Here is a 16653-nt window from a genome sequence, read left to right as displayed (position 1 = left end):
GTAAATATAATCTCTGTCTCGTAAAACGATGACAACGATAAACGAAGAATCGTTACGCGCCTTAAATCTTAATGTTAACCCGACATATATATCGGTTGCTTGTCGGTTTCACCCTTTGGACTTTAACGACGAGGTGCTCGGACGAGCGATTTCGATGCGACGTTGAAACGATTTTGATTTTCCTTCGTGGCTTTAGCAACTGCAATTGCTCGTTCTTGTTTTTGATATCGCGAATGGCGATAGGTATCGATTATATCAAGTTGTCCGAAAAGTGTTTTTCTTTTGCAGACACGTCTTTTACAACGACGCATCTTTGTACAAATACGAAACCTAATCTGTCGAAGGTTGCGATAGAACAAAATGGATCATTCGTAATTCGATAAAATAATATAAAACGGGAAATGTTGTGCGTCCATTATTTCCTCATAAAACGAAAGAAACCTTTCGGACGACCTAATATTTCTGTGTCTCTCTCATGGTAGAGTTATTTTGATTTTTCCTTTTTTACGTACATCATTCAAGTCGTCTACCTTCTACCGTCATGATAATTTAACGTCGCATAAACAGCGGATATCTATCCAATAGATATATCGTCGAATATATCTCTTTGGGCGTACAGATTTTTGCGTAGAAAATTGATCGATGTCTATCTGGTATTCGATTAGCGGTATAAAAAGTATGAATCTAATATAAAGGAATGTAAAATACCTTTTAACGTATCGACAAACTAGCGTAAAAAACCAGCCAGCAGTTTGGTTCGTATATAGTACAGAATATAGAACTCGACGATTTTTAGTTAACTGGTTTAATGTGGAAGCAACAGGCACGCTTTTGTGTATTCTCTTTGACGAGTACTCGTCAAACTCGAATATGAAACTAGATTGATCCAGTGGTAGCCCTTTTAAATACACACAAAGATTAAAACGTGTAAGGGTTTCGAAACGCGATACCACAGGTTTTGCCATTTGTACTAGAAGAAAGGAAAGTTGCCTTTCGTTTCGCCGAAATATGTTCAGCACGCGATTTGCTCGAAATATTTCGTGAAGTTTAATTATTTAATTATCGAGATTGTTAAGTGGCGATGCAGAGAAAACTTCGCGGTCTCGCGAGGTGTATGATAATACGCGATACAACAATTTGGTGCACGGTTCTCCAATTCCGAAAACGATTCTCCGGTGCATTGGAAACGTCGGCTTTGTACCTGGTGTAACGGGGACAAAGAAAGGATGAATTAAACATAACTTGGTACAACCGATCGGATGGTCATACTTTATACATTACTAACCACGCGACCATACGACAATACATCTGCTTGGTTTTTATTTTAGCACAAGGTGTTTTCTGTTGGCTCGAGACACGATCGCAAGAGAAGTATCGTGTCAATTTCGAAAAAATGATCGATAAGCGAATTTTTGTCAAACTACACGTGCTTGTCGAGGTCCAACGTTGCCTTATGCCGACCGAAAGAGTCCGAATGTCCAATTGTGGTAACAGCTGGGGTGATTTAATCGAGGATTATGTTGATTTAACTGATTCAATAAAATCGAAACGACGGAAAAGAGGATTAACAAGTGTATAGAAGTTATTTAAAGAGAAATTGATGGATGTTTCTGTTTATCTTGCGATGTTTCAATGCGTCTAACGCGTCTCTACGTATTTAATTCTCTAATTTCTTGCCAACCACGACTATAAAAGTCCTATAGTTGGGAAAATTACGCAATTAACAAGCTCCAGATGGACGTACGTCGTTCGAATAGTACGAACGGTACCCGTTACTTAGTTTCTGAACTGGTAAATTCGGAAGATTTCAACGATCCGTCACGCGGTATCTAAACCAACTTGCTCGATACTCGCGACGTTATTATCGTGGAAATTTTCTCACCTGCGTTTCTTACTTTAGTCTTACTGTACGAATCGCCTATACGTATCTAGCGTATACGCGATGATCGATCATGTATTGGTCGGATGCTGTCAAGGTGACACAGCGAATAATCGTGCTGTCCACGAAGCCTCGAGCAGCCGTCCGGTGATTCGAAAGCATCTCGGTGATGACGGATTTGGGAAGCCACTCGAATTCTCCGGAGACTTGGACAGACAAAGTTGGCAGGTTTTGGCAGGCAAGCAGGCACAGGCAAGCAGCGCAGGCAAAGAGAGGGTGGCTTGGACTTTGGATCGGATGGCGGGTATTGATCCTAGCGAACCTAGCAGCGGGGTGGCCGGGACCCCGCCTCAAGGATGAAGGGTGTCTCCCCTTCTCTCGTTCCCTTTCGCTCGAGCCTCACAGTCACACCGGTGTTAAAGCGAGACGAAGATAGGAAGAACCACGCGAGTGGGGTGGTTGCCCCTTAAGAGAGAGGGGTGAACCACCTAGAACGCGCCCGTGTACCAAAGATACCATGCCTTAGGTCGGCGTAATAAGCGGACGAAGTGGTTGGAAAACGAGCCGAGAGGCAACCTGGAGAAACGATGAAAAATCTTGAGAAGCCAGGTGAGCCCACCAAAGCTTGCTTTCCACCGTTTCCGGCTAAATATGTAATATACCATGTTACACCGCGCCACACCGCCGCGTGCTTTCTTTTCCCGCTGCTTTCCCTCCGTCTCTTTCTACGCTCGTTGGTGAACCGCCGACGACGCTTCTGCCTTGCCACGCGGTCAACGTAAATTTCACTCTCCCGCCTGGTTTGCTTCGTGCTGCTGAAACCACGCGTACGCAAGGAATGTAAGTTAACGCGTGGCTACCAACCACGTTCGATTTAACTCTGTTACGGAACCAATAAGAATTTTTCTTCATCTGGACGCGCAGCTTTTTATCAACGATAAGCTGGTCACCGTGGATCGTATCGTATGAAGCGATCGTGTCGTGATATTTTTCTATGGTAACGTATAGATATATTTTCTTGCGTGCAAATGCTTTGACCAATGAGTCACTACGCCGGTATACCTCCTCGGTTGATTCGCCCGTGTTTATTTTCCCGATTGCTTGACCGCTGGCAAACAATTTGTTCGTTTGAAAATATGTCGATTACTAATCATTGGAAACAATATTATCACACAGATATAAATAGAGTTTATTTACGTCTTATTAAACATGTACACGTTAAGAATATAGGTTCTCAGTGTACGTGTGTTTCGTATTATATAGAATCCTTATATTTACGAATTTTAAAGTAACGTTGTCAAACAGAGGATGGAAAGATAGTAGGAAACTGATCGCTGGTACCATCTCAGCCGCCCTCGGGCAGAAGCTTTTCGATCCTCTGCGTACACGGTGAATGCGTCGGAATACGCATGCTCCGATGTTCATACTAACAGACTCATGTTCGAAGATGGGTTGGCACCAGTCACATCAAGTTCCGATTACGGTTTCTGGCGACACTGTATACATTCCCACAGTCGTGCAATTATTGCCGCCGTTATGACGGCGACGTCCATGTTCTAGCAATTTCGAGTTAAGTTCGATCAATAGGAATTTTAATGGAAACGTTCACCAAAATTCGTTGACATTTTTTTCTTTTGTTGTTTGGAATCGAAATATTGATCAGTACACCGTACGCTTTGCTTTACCGCAATTTGCTTTAACGTTTCCAAATTAAAAATCAAAACCTTGGAATATTCCGATAAGATTGAGACGTAACAACTGGTCTCGATAGAAATAGCAAAATTAAGAAGTAAATTAGCAATTCGTGTGCGTATAAGCGATTGTGCCATCAATGTCTGTCTTGATGATTTCGTATCGCGTTACACGATGATAGAATTGATTTTGACGCGTAAACGTGCCGATGCAAGAACACAATCGCGGCTAGACAAGCGGAGAACAGCGACGAAGGTTACAAAGCGACGACGTTGTACGACGTTGCCTATCGCGGAATACTTCCGTTTCTAGGAGATAACGGTGGAACAGATTAAAAGAAAAGGCGGTTAAAATTGCGTAGCTCGATTGTGGGCAACCCACGGCCAGACGAATCCTCTTTCGTCCCACGAAGAGGATTTTTCGACCTGTAGCAGCCAAGTTGCTGTGTAAAACGGCGAAAGGGAGTCGCAGCTGCGCATCCTTCTTGGTCGTTCTCCAGGCGGTCGTGTCTGGTGGCCCCAAGTTGGAGACGCCTCGGCTTATTTCCCTCCTGTGCCAGCTGTGCGGAGCGCCCGCACACAGCCTGCCCTGCTAAGACCATCCACGCAACAAAGATGAACAAAAACGAGGACAGACTTACTGGCTTCTAATATTGGACGAAGAAAGAAAGAACGACCGTTCTAGCCGACCAACGGAGGAAGAAGCGAAAACGTGCTCTAGTAGCCGCGTTGGAGAGTGAGACGAGCGGCTGCGTATCGTCATGGAAAGAAGCGAGACGCGCAACGTCCTCTCTGTCTCTCTCCCTCCCCCCCCTCTCTCTCTCTCTCTCTCTCTCTTCACATTGGACCAAGAAAGAGGAGTCTTGGGACAACAAGGAAGAAAGAGAAAGGTTACCCTCGATCGTTTGATGGAGGGGTCAGGTTGCCACGGAGGTACGGAGGGAAGAGCGAGACCACCGGAAATCGGTCTGTCCTTATTTGAGAGGCCGCGTGAACCACACCGAAGTCTGGGCTTTCGTGCCTGCTTCTCTTTTCGATGGCTTCTCTTTGGCTCCACGCGGTCAAAAGAGTGAACGCACTGGTCACGCATCCAGACAAAAACTCTCCAGAGAACCACGCCATGAAGATGTTTCTGTTAGAACACGGTTCTGGTACCAGGACGTAGTCGGTTTCCGCAGAAGCGTTCCGAGAAAATCGTTGAGCCGCTGCCGAGAAGGAGAAAGAACGATTGGGAACGTGGGGGAGATACCTCGACGCGTTCGTCGCACTGGTTATACGATATCGCATAAGGGGAAAGATCCTCGTCGAGAATCGATGGGAAGCTGTTGCGTTGCAGGAGAACGTTTGTCTTGGAACTAGAGCGTCTACATCGAGCCTCGTCGAAGACCTTCTGTTATTGATGACAATACGGGAGATTATTTTTACTGCGCGCTAAAGATAACAACGAATAACTCTGATTTCACCATCATCGTCTGGTTCGAGTCGATAAGTTCAAAAATTCAAATTCGTTAATTCCGGGTGAAAGTAAGGATTTACAAGCAGCGAAAAGAAACGTTAACGCGACCATGAAATAGATCTTTTATTTATTTATTTATTTATTTGCATTTTACAATTTGTCCAGTAGGACATTTGGTAAAATATTATAGCTTAGTGATATAGTAATATAGCATGTGAATGGCTACCCCCAGTGGGATACCATCTTCGAATTGAAATAGATCTGTACTTGTTCTTCATTCAATGAAGAAAATCTGTCTGTCGTACGCAGAACGAACTACATCTATAGCGATATAACTGGATGCCATTAATCCCACTAATACAGGGAAGAACATACGTTATCTGGTACGCGTGTCTTGATTATCGAACCAAAATGACCGATGTGGTGAACCTAGTATCGCTGAGATTGTTAATTTGTTTCTCTCGCCCTTGAGAATCCTCCTCAGACCAGTTCCTTATCAGCGATGATATACATATTGAAAATCTAGATTGCACGCATATGTGCAACCTTGCAAGCTTCCTCCGATCGATCCATTTAGGTTAATCGATCGACGATTATTAAATAACTTATAAGTAACTGAGACGCGCCTCTTTTTTCCATACAATAAATTTATTTCGCATTATTTTGGAATTTCGATTTAGTAGAAGGATTGTTTCGTTATTGTATACATTATTTGACATCTTAAGTTCTTTTTTATCAATATCTAACATCATCTATGGTTAAACTTAGCTTCATTTGAAACCGGATCGGGATAGAGCTTTCTAAAAGTCATAAAAAAACAACCCTTATCGTATAAAAGTGCCTAAATATCCAGTAGAGCGAAAGCTTCTTTTTATACGTGTATTAATAATTTGCTGAAAAATCAATCTTTTCGATTTTACGAGTCAACGTAGGAACCGAGTCGTTCCATTTTATTCGTGGCTACAGCCACGTTCTAAGCAATATCTAGAAGCGTTGGAAGCATTTAAGGTGTTGCAGAGGCGAGGGATGTCGTGTGCCAACATCCCCGGTGATTCCTCGCTCAATGCCAGATCTCCTCCCCTTTTTGCTTGCTTCTTTCTCGAAGCAAGAGGCTGACCCTCCAGCATCACGATCTTCTTGAACAAATACAGAAATGTCCCAGAATCATTGCTGCAACGCTTTCCTCCAACTTCGTTCTTCGACCGCGTTTCCTTTTTTGTCATCGGCCGCTCGAACAATTAAAATCGATTCGGATGATTTGATAGAGGACGTCGATCCTGGGTCGGTCGGTTCATGGAATTTTCTTGTATCCACACAATTAACCGGACTTATTGATCGTGCAGTTTCGGTTCGGTTGCGATCGAACGGGGTCAAGTTCTCCTTCCTTTGTGCCACATAAGATGCCATGAGAACCTGATTAGCGGCAATAGGAGAGGAATACTACTGTATTCTCAGATACGCGATAGAATCCCGTCGAAATATCGACACAAAGTGCGTAAAATGAAACAATATAGGCAAGGCTCGCCAGCATCGATTAGAACATCGATCTGGAATTAAAAAGTATTCACAACTTGAATATACGGGCTTTGAAATTGCGTGTTAACGATTCACGATTTTTCATTGCAAACGAATTACAAATTCGAATAAGAATAAAGAAACTTCTATATTCTTAGTCTCTTACGTTATTTCAAGTTTCGGCTACATCTGGGAAATTGAGTGCTACGATACACAGCAGAGCTACAAAACTGTGCTTTCCACCTTGTTCGCCAAGGTGTTAAATCTATCGAATTCTTTTCTTTGCAGGAATTTATCCAATTTCTATTCGCTTTGGGCTTAAACTCGCGTCTTTTTTACTTGAACTGATTTTACCTGCTATGGTAAAATTAAAAATAAGTATACAGGTGTATATACTATATTTTCTCTGCGTTATTTAAACGCGTTAGACGAAACGGTCTTACCAGAGGAATGTTCATTCATCGGCAAGAAACTTTCTACGAATGCTATAGTCGCTAAACAGTTGAATGGAATAATTAAAGGCTCAACTTTATCAACCGTTCACGTTTCTGAAAAAGTGTACCATTCGAAGACAAACAAACGTACTCGGAACACGTTTGTACGCACGCTGACGTATTAGAAGAAGCGATCACACATTCGGAGAGTTCGATCGAAGATTCCATCGCGAGTGCTCTTTACTGTAATCGAACTCCTCGCTTCGATTATTTTTAGAAGGCCTCCTGTAGGACTCTGCGTCCCATCAGGGTCCTTTCGTAACGGAACGAAACGAAACGGAATTTTCCGTGGTGATCCCAAGCAAGATTCTACAATAGGAAACGTCTGCGATACGAGAGCGGAGAACATATTTCTTCCTTCCGATGATGACGGAGTTCTTCCGAGACTAAATTCGAGTCGACGAAGCACAAAGGCAAAATCTGATTCTCTTTAACGCTTAACGCGTGTTTGCCCAGTACTGGACAATAGTCGTCGTCGGTAGGAAGCAGCGGGTTCAGTATGCTGTCGCAGACAAAGCGAACGCGAACCATTCGTGGAGATGAAGAGAAAAAGAGTACGCGTAACCTAACGCCCCTGTGAGGACCAGGTTGAGGAAGCGCATCGTAGCTGAAGGAGAAGGGTCGCAAAGCGCACGAGAAGGACGGCGAGGAGAGAGAGGAGATCGGTAGCGGTTGGTTATACCGGATAACGGAGACAAGGAGGACCGCGTGGTTCGAGGGGTAGCGAACCCCTGAAGGACCCTAGCCGGTAGCGGTGACCTCCTCCCTCTTTTTCCCTGTCTCCCTGGTCTCTCTTCCTTCCAACCCTGTCCCCCCTCCACGATACTCGTCATCCCTGCCGCGACGGCATTGGAGCACGATCATTGGTTCACCGGTTTCACGCAGACACGAGGAGGCACACGCAGCTGCCACTGGCTGTCTCTTGTTCTACAGCCGGACCCGATCGGCCAGTCTGAAGGAGAAGCAGCGCGCGTTCAGTAGTTAGCAAGGTGTCTATCAGGAATACTCAGTGTTTCATAGTACGGTCGTGTGTTACACATCGATAGTTATATTTATTTTTCAAAGTGTCACTATCCTCGTGGAAATTAGAACCGTCCGCGTTTTCGTTCTTCAGTCAGTTACAGAGGAAGACGTGACGGCAGCAGCAGCGATTGCCCCTTGGTGTTCTCTCGTGACTACCACGAGTCGTATATACTGACAAGTTCGGTGATTTTCGTGCTCTCTCGTCGACGATCGTCGTTCAGCCACCGTCATCCGTCGCCATCTTGACGATCCGCCCACCAATCAACGTCACGATCAAACAGCGCTGATCGTCACGAACGGAGAAAGGTACGCGAGGCGACACCTTCCGCCGACAACGCGGACCCGTCTCTCGCACGTGTTGCGGAAAAAGACGTATGCGGTACACACGCGTTTCCCCGATCGTCGTCGTCGTGTTGCTGTTGCTCTTTCCTCAATTTACAACTCCCACCCTCGTGCGGTGGACGGTCGATTTATAGGAGGCGCGCGACCGCGTGTGCGTGTGACGTTTTGAATTTGAGTCGTGAGGAAGTGGAAGCGTCTGCTCGAAGGCCTACGCACACATCGTTTTTTGGTACTCTGCCGTCCGTATTCCCTTTCCCCCTCCAGCCTCCTCGTTGTCTACTCCTCCCTTTCGCTCTTTGATATTCGGTCCCCTTCTACGTCGCTAGCCACAGTTCGCAGGGCGTCGCACGCAGGGCGGTACCGATGCCCTTTCGACCTCCCGCGGTCATCTAGAGTACGCAAGAGTGCTTCCGTCGCGTGACCGTCTCACTCTTGTTTCTCACGTTCTACGATATCACGGCAGTGATACGTTTACGCTTTAAGACTTTCCGCCTGCGACGCTCGTCCTTTAGGAAAGAGGCGATTCTTCCTCTATCGGGCCACACACGTGCAGTGTCTTAAAAAAAAGGAACATCCGAAGGATCCAACAGAAGCCGATCGAACAATTTGAACATCGAACATTTCCATCTTTGCCGCGTTTGTCAGTGTTCGTGTGGATCCATGCACACCCACGTGCGTCTGTTTTGAGTATCGAAGTGTCACCGATTCCTGGCAAAGCAGCTCAGCCGGCAAAACGCATCTAGTCACGCGTTTGCTACCAAAGTAAACGAAGTTCGCGCCGTTAACGACGCTTCGTCGATTGGAACTATTGGAACAATTTCAAGAATCGTTCATCAGGAAGAAGAGGATTGGATCGCATCTGTTCGCACCGGAAGACTCTGGTTACCGACGCGTACATCGATCGCCAGAAACAAAGGATCGCTGCAAAACGCCCACTTACGCTCTAAAGTGAAAGAATAGTACTTCGTGTTGTTTCGTGAGTTATGAGAGCAACGTTGGTGTTCTGGAAATCATGACATTGTGAAGATGGATGTTGGACGACGATAGAATTTCCAACCTTATCATCGAGGATGTCGTAGTGAGGTGTTATCGCGTGTTAGTTGAGTGTGCGTGAAACACTGTTGTGCGCGAAACACTGTGTGTGCGTTAATCATTTTATACGAAGGAGACAACGGATTAAGAGGTTACAATGCCGCAGTGCGCCGTGGCTACGTGCCGCAACAGTCATCGTCAAACCCGCGGTCGTTGTATCCGCTACCATCGATTCCCCCAGATACCGGAAGTACGCTCACGATGGGTGCGCGCGTGCGGTCGCGTGCCCCTCTCGAACGGCGAGATACCGTTCAACATACAAACTGCGCGTATATGCTCCCTCCACTTCACCAACGATTCTTATGAGAAGGATATGGAGCACCTTGTGCTTGGTCTTCCTGCGCGCAGTAGGTTGCGTCGTGGTGCTGTACCGACGATCGGCGTGCCGGTGAACGTGCAGCCGGTCACCAAGATGCTGGTCGAGGACGCGAAGCGCTCCCTCCTCAAGGTCACCCATGCTAAAATGCTAAATGGTCAGAAAGTGATCGGCAAGAATGGTCTGTCTGACAGTAAGCAGCAGCAGCATCAGCCGGCCACGGAAAGGCGGCAGCAGCAGCACCATCACCAACACCAACAACGTGCGAAGAGTGGCAATCAAGTGAACCAAGAGCAAAAGATGGCGGGCATCGACGTACTGCTTGCCCTCGGACTCAAACCCGCGCCACGGTGAGTCGTTTTCATTCGGTCCCAACGATTATGTTCTCGATAATGAATTCGAGGACGAATCTAGTACCGGAAGTGATAAAGCATTCTATTTTCTTATATTGTTTATATCTCTTCGTGTCTCTTATATTATTCTTCCTTATTTGTATGTAACAAATTGTTATCATATTTCGTATCGCCTGTATATTCTTCGTTCCGTTGTTGAAATCGTACACGAGATTTCGTGTTACCATGTTTCTGGCTTTTTATTTAACGAAAGCAGAAACGTCGTTGTTTAAATGAAATAGTTAATCAATCGAGGTTAATAAAGATTAGCTTGCTAGCTGAAAGAGGAAACATTGATGATTATGACGTTTAGTAAGAGCGCGGCAACCAAGAAGACCTTCGGCGCGACCTCTGGTAGGAACGACGGCGCATTGATCCACAATCACGGATCACTCGTAACTCTCGCTGTTTTCTCTCGGTCTATGAGAACTACAGAAACTGTAGTACGTATCACGAAGAAACTCGATGGTTCGGGTTTCCACTTCGAGTTTCTTCTTCGGGTCTTTAATTTCAAGGTCACGCTTCAAGGTCATGCATTCGACTTTTTAAGAGAATAGGGACACTCGTATTAAATTCGAAAACGATATTACGTTTCCTTCGACGTTACGATAATTTTTTTCCATGAAAGCACGCGTAGATATAAATTTTATTTCGATTCGCAACGATAAAATTCAAGTTAACGATGTACGATACGCGCGAAGATAGTTACATAATTTTTTACGTGCACAAAATAGCTATTACATGATTACAGTTAGGAAGGTCTCGTTAATTTTTCTGCGGTAACGTGATTCAGTTGCAAGCCTGTTACTGCTGGAACGAGAATACGAATCATGGAAATTACTCGAGATCGAATTTGTGTCGAAGTAATCCATCTAACAAAAGACAATTGCAAAGCTAAGATCATTACGATATTTTTAATTTCACCAGTTTTATAATCGAACGACGAAGAATTTTTAATCTGTCTAAAGTATATAAAACAAACAAGAATCGATGCCGTTAAGAAGAAGCTCGTAATTACGAGTAAGATTCGTTATCTGCTTGTGAGCATGAACGTAAGAGTACATTGTAAGTAACGATGTATACTGAGCTGAGTGGCAAAATGTGCGTAGGTAAGCGAGACACGAGCTGGAGAACGCGTCAGAAACACGGATGTTGGACGTCTTTCTACATGGTCTCCACTAGTTCGTGTTGACCAATGAAACTCTACCGCTTTATCTTTTTCCCTGACGCACGTGCAGATAATGCAGATAATTCTTCAACATCTGTCTTCGTTTTAAGCTCTTCTTGAACGTCTTGCCCCTTCCAGTTCGATCACATTTTTACACCTTTGATCCTTTTTACCTCTCTGTTTTCGTTACATTGTACTCGACCGGTTGATAAAAATGCTTTTGTTTTTACAAACAGATAATGCGTATTTGCTTAAATTTCATTTTGCGGGCATTCGTTATTTTCTTTTAATATCTTCGTCTTCACTGGGAAGATAAAAATCACACGAAATGCATTTTTTTGCTTGGTTTTAACGGATTCTCGTTGCCTCTTTTAAGCAGGTAGATGTAGTAGTTAATCTAAAAGTCGAAGAACGCGCAAGAGCGTTCCGATCTGAAAAACAAGGCAACGATCGGAGTGTTATCGATACTGAGAATCGTTATCGCTTCGGTCGTGATCCAAAATAACGATACGTGGAAATACTTTGTAGGTCTCTCGTAGACTCGTAGAACGTTTTCTACGATACTTTACCTTAAAGCTTGTCGCGTCCAGTTTATATCTGTTCGCAAATCTGATATCACCAAGGACGTGTATTCATTTTCTCCCCTTCAATGTCAACTTACTTCTTTCGTTCCAGCATAATCTAATTAGGTAATTAATTTGCTAATTCCTCCGCAACTTCATAAACAATTACATAAAGCAGATATATCGGTTAAGAATAAACGTTTTATAGAATTCATTAAAACGCCGAAACAAGAAGCGATTCGTATTGTACGTAACTGTGCGTTGTTTTTTTTACAAATTTTATCGAGTTTCGATATTGAGCAACGAATCTACCATAAAAATTTCATAATTTTATGATTGACATAAACCACGAGTGGCATCGATGCGGGCAGTCGACGTTCACAGAGTGGCGAAAAGTATCGGCGTCGTTCGCAGGACGACCCGGTGAAATTGCACATGTTACATTGTCGAAAATCGGTCGACTGGAAAGAACGAGAAAACGATCGGCGACGACCCAACCATCTTTGGTACACAAACAGTCGACCAGGGTCGTCTCCGCGACGGCGGTTTGACCTACGAACGACCTCGGGCCGAGAATCGACCGTCCTCCTTTCGTCATTCCACCTCGTGATATATCGTCGTTTCTCGTAGAACGCCGCGTGATCTTATGTGGAAAAGGCGCAGAACCGGGCAGAGTTTCACGGCTATCCTCGTCGGTTCGTCCACGAATCCTTGAGCGTGCAAGGTTCCCCCGAAGAACCATTTGCATCATGGTCGTCCAATGAAACACGTGACTGGTTTTGGGAATTCCAACGCGGGCGAAACGGTTTTTATTACCGTTCATCCTCTTAAATTAAATACCGGGATCAAGTACTGCATTTTGCAATTTCAACGGACCAAAACGCTAATGGTGCGCCGATCGTTATCTCTTCTCGGATATTTTCGAAGACGTGCTCGCCTTATTATCATTCGAAAGTGGTGACGTTTTAATTTCGTTATTGGATAACGCGCCATGCTCCCCGCACGCTCGCGCCGCGTTGCAACCATTTCTTTCAGCCTCTACAGTGAGGCCATTTTTTCCTCTTGACGATGGAATTTGAGGAATCGATCGTTTTTTATTAAATTAACGGTTGCTTTTTACGCAAAGGTAACGAAGGCGACGTTCGAGTAATCTTTACACCTAATAATGAAATGTCGAGAGTACAGCGTCGTCAATTTCATACAATATCACTGAGTATTTCGAAAACTCGACGATCAACAATCGTAATGTCTTTCGCTTTATCGCGCATTGCTGACATCTATGGAAAACGATCCGAATTTCTTTTTTGCTTTATTTATTGGCGCAAGAACAAGGAAATGCAACGCTAAAAATTCACTGAAATCGTACGCCAGCTATTGGTCGAACGATGACAGAACTTTGGACTAGTCTAGACCTGACTTAATCTAATTCAACCTCTGACCGATGCAACAACGTTCGAGAAAGGCCTTCGCGGTCAGGGACGCGACGACCGGCTCGTTTCTGGCAAATGCACCTAGCCTTGTCGAACATGTCCTAACATTCGAGCAGTCGTCTCGCTTTTGATACGACCGCCTCGTGATAGCTGTTTCGATAAATCGTTCCACTTTTCCACAAGCTCGACATTAAGAATTTCACTTGGAAAACTCGCTTAAAACTATCTACGTATATTTAATCTTTTTCTTAGTTATTTCTATATGCATCGGTTTCTATTTAAAGTAGAACATTCGAAGCAATTTCCTGGCGCATTCGCTCTATCTATCTTTTATCGCTTTCTTCTGGTTGTTTGTCCAAAAGTAGCAATTCATTAGTCACGAAAAGGAGACGGTAGACCATTGATCGTTTAAGGGCAACGATGAGATCCTTCTAAGAGAAGGAGAGATTCAAGCTCAGTTTGATTCCGTGAAATATTTCGAGGAACCTGAACGCGTGTGGTTCACCAACGCGCCCGAGAACGTCCTTGGCGCTCAGGGACGCCTCGAGCAGGCGAGAACGCTCCTCCGATCGTCAGCGTTCGCGAATTAGGTCGAGAGGAACGCGAGCGGAGCGGGAGAGCACATTCTCTCGTAACCGTTCGATGTCAATAATAATAATAATAATAATAATAATGATAATAATAATAATAATAATAATAATAATAATAATAATAATAATAATAATAATAATAATAATAATAATAATAATAATAATAATAATAATAATAATAATAATAATAATAATAATAATAATAATAATAATAATAATAATAATAATAATAATAATAATAATAATAATAATAATAATAATAATAATAATAATAATAATAATAATAATAATAATAATAATAATAATAATAATAATAATAATAATAATAATAATAATAATAATAATAATAATAATAATAATAATAATAATAATAATAATAATAATAATAATAATAATAATAATAATAATAATAATAATAATAATAATAATAATAATAATAATAATAATAATAATAATAATAATAATAATAATAATAATAATAATAATAATAATAATAATAATAATAATAATAATAATAATAATAATAATAATAATAATAATAATAATAATAATAATAATAATAATAATAATAATAATAATAATAGCACAAGTCTCACTAGCATAGAGGTTTCCTTCTTCTCTTCCTTACTTTTCTATCATTTTGTAATTAATCGTACCGCTTTCGGAATTTCCGGAAATTCGACCGACTTAACCATATCTCGTAATTTATTGAGATCGGTTACACGTTACCAACATTAGTTACTGGGAAAAACACGTTAGTTATGATCATTGTTTCGCTGCATTTATCGTGCGATTCTCTTACTGATACAATTTATGGTGGATATATTTAGAATGGATTAAAAGTATCTGACTGTGAAATCTGTAATACTACATCTTAAAATATCTGTTTCTGATTAGTGTTTATGTAGCTTAGCAGTTTTGTTATAACGTTGTTTAAAATTTGAGATCCTGTGTTTATATATTCTTAAATGTGTTGCAGAGGTGTTTATAGTAAAGAACCTGTTTGAGTTTTACTACTTTCTAATACGTGAATCAAATTCCTAGAAAACGAGAGGAAAAACGAAATAGGCTACACGCGAATTGTTTTGCTTTATCGTTCCACCTTGGTTATGGTTTCTTCTAACCGCAAGGCTCTAAAATATACCAAGCGGTGAACGATTTCGCGACAAAGCGAAGGTCAAAATCGGTCTTTTCCTTCTTTATTTTCCTTGCTCCCGTGAAAGTCTTTCCGACGTGTTTTAGTAGGAGAAAAAAAAAAGGAAGAGTCTCTCTCGTAATCATTTGATGTCAATAATAATAGCAACTTCGTCGATGCAGAGGTTTCCTTCTTCGTATTCTTCCCCCACTTGCGCCGCGAAGTCGACCTTTCCGTCGTGTCTTTCCGTAGATCGTGTGTTGCTTACATCGACCTGTGCCAGTATTGTTCTAATTTATTTTCCAGTTTTAAACGACAATATTTGTTTCTTATGGTCTTTCACCGCTGTAAATTATAAAACTGATTAAATTTCTTAAGTTGTGCTTAAAGTTGCTAACTTTCCAATTTTAGACGGTTTATTTTTCCTTGTGTTATATATAACCTCCATTTCCTATGTGCATCACAAAGCCGGACAAACTAGCATTATCGTTATAATTATAATTACTGAGAAACACGACTACGAGTATAACTTATCCGGTAGTTTTTTAAACCGTTCGCATCTTTCACAGTGTAAAGTCTAAAAATTTGCTCGTATTCGTATCATCGATACGATATAGGTTATTTTACCATATCACGATGGAATATCGGTGTTTTTCAATTTAACCATTCTTCGACATTGCTTGCACAAAGCGTGCGCGTGAAAAGTTCTATTTTGAGGAAAAATATCGCGGTTTTAATCGTACACGCAAACGACGATGTTCGAATAGGACTATAACAACCTCGAATAAAACAGAGGAGGTAGTAGAGGGCAGTAGGAGGAGACGGAGGACGAAAGCGCGCGCTCGCTCGCGAAGAAGAAGTAGGACGCCGCTGCAAGGTTCCCTGGCAAGCGTTTAACCTAACCTAACCTAGCCCAATCTAGGCGCGGACGCACACGCGCGCGCTTCTATCTGCTCGCCCACCCCCTCTTGCCCCCTCGAGCCACCGCATTAACCACGGCAACCCCACCTAAGCCGGCCGACCTGCTGCACTCCGCTCTCTCCCTCACGTTATCTCTCTTCCTCTCTCGCTGTGTCTCTACGTTTCTACGATCATCCGTCTTTATCGTTTCGACTTCTGTACACGACGGCATTCGCGTTACTCGCGCGAGTTATAGTCGGTTAGACGTCCTTCGTCTAACCGTAAATGCGCGAAAACAGGCTCCGCGTCCGAACTGCGTGTATACGCTAGCGGTTGCCGGCACGGTCATAGAACTTTCGTCCGTGAAACGTGATAGTGCCTTTGGACAAGTAACTTCGCATCGGAGAAAGCGATGAAAAGGATTACGAGACTTCAGTCACCGGCTTACCAACCGCGGCAATAACCATACTCGATCTTTGCTCGTTTCGCGACTCGCTTGTTCTGTCGTGTCCGAAGCTTGCCTTTTTTCTTTCTTTTTGTTTCTTGTTCGCGATAGACGAATGACCTTTCATGATCTTTAACGTTTTACTACCCGTTGTAAAGGAATCATCGGTGTGTGTCGAGAGTGAGTGGCAAGTGGCGAGTGTTTCGCCACGGTGCAAAGACG

At 43.0% G+C, this 16653-nt stretch overlaps 1 protein-coding gene across 7 annotated transcripts in view; it reads left to right on the top strand.

The window, feature by feature from the left end:
* The window catches only part of LOC100744924, a 37861-nt gene that overhangs the window by 10587 nt on the left and 10621 nt on the right, over positions 1-16653 (top strand). The window contains exon 1 of one of the 7 annotated variants that reach the window (XM_012382633.3): positions 7973-10158. The exons of the other annotated variants lie outside the window; for them this stretch is intronic. Within the exon in view, the coding sequence (XP_012238056.1) occupies positions 9590-10158 (569 nt within the window). The 5' untranslated portion in view covers positions 7973-9589. Of the gene's footprint in view, positions 1-7972; positions 10159-16653 lie in introns of those variants that run through there. 7 annotated transcript variants of the gene reach the window in all.

The sequence above is a fragment of the Bombus impatiens genome, unplaced genomic scaffold (genome assembly GCF_000188095.3).
Source record: "Bombus impatiens unplaced genomic scaffold, BIMP_2.2 scf_0155, whole genome shotgun sequence".
In the NCBI taxonomy this organism is placed as follows: domain Eukaryota; kingdom Metazoa; phylum Arthropoda; class Insecta; order Hymenoptera; family Apidae; genus Bombus; species Bombus impatiens.
Note: the sequence above shows the minus strand (reverse complement) of the source record. Positions and strands in the feature narration are given on the sequence as shown.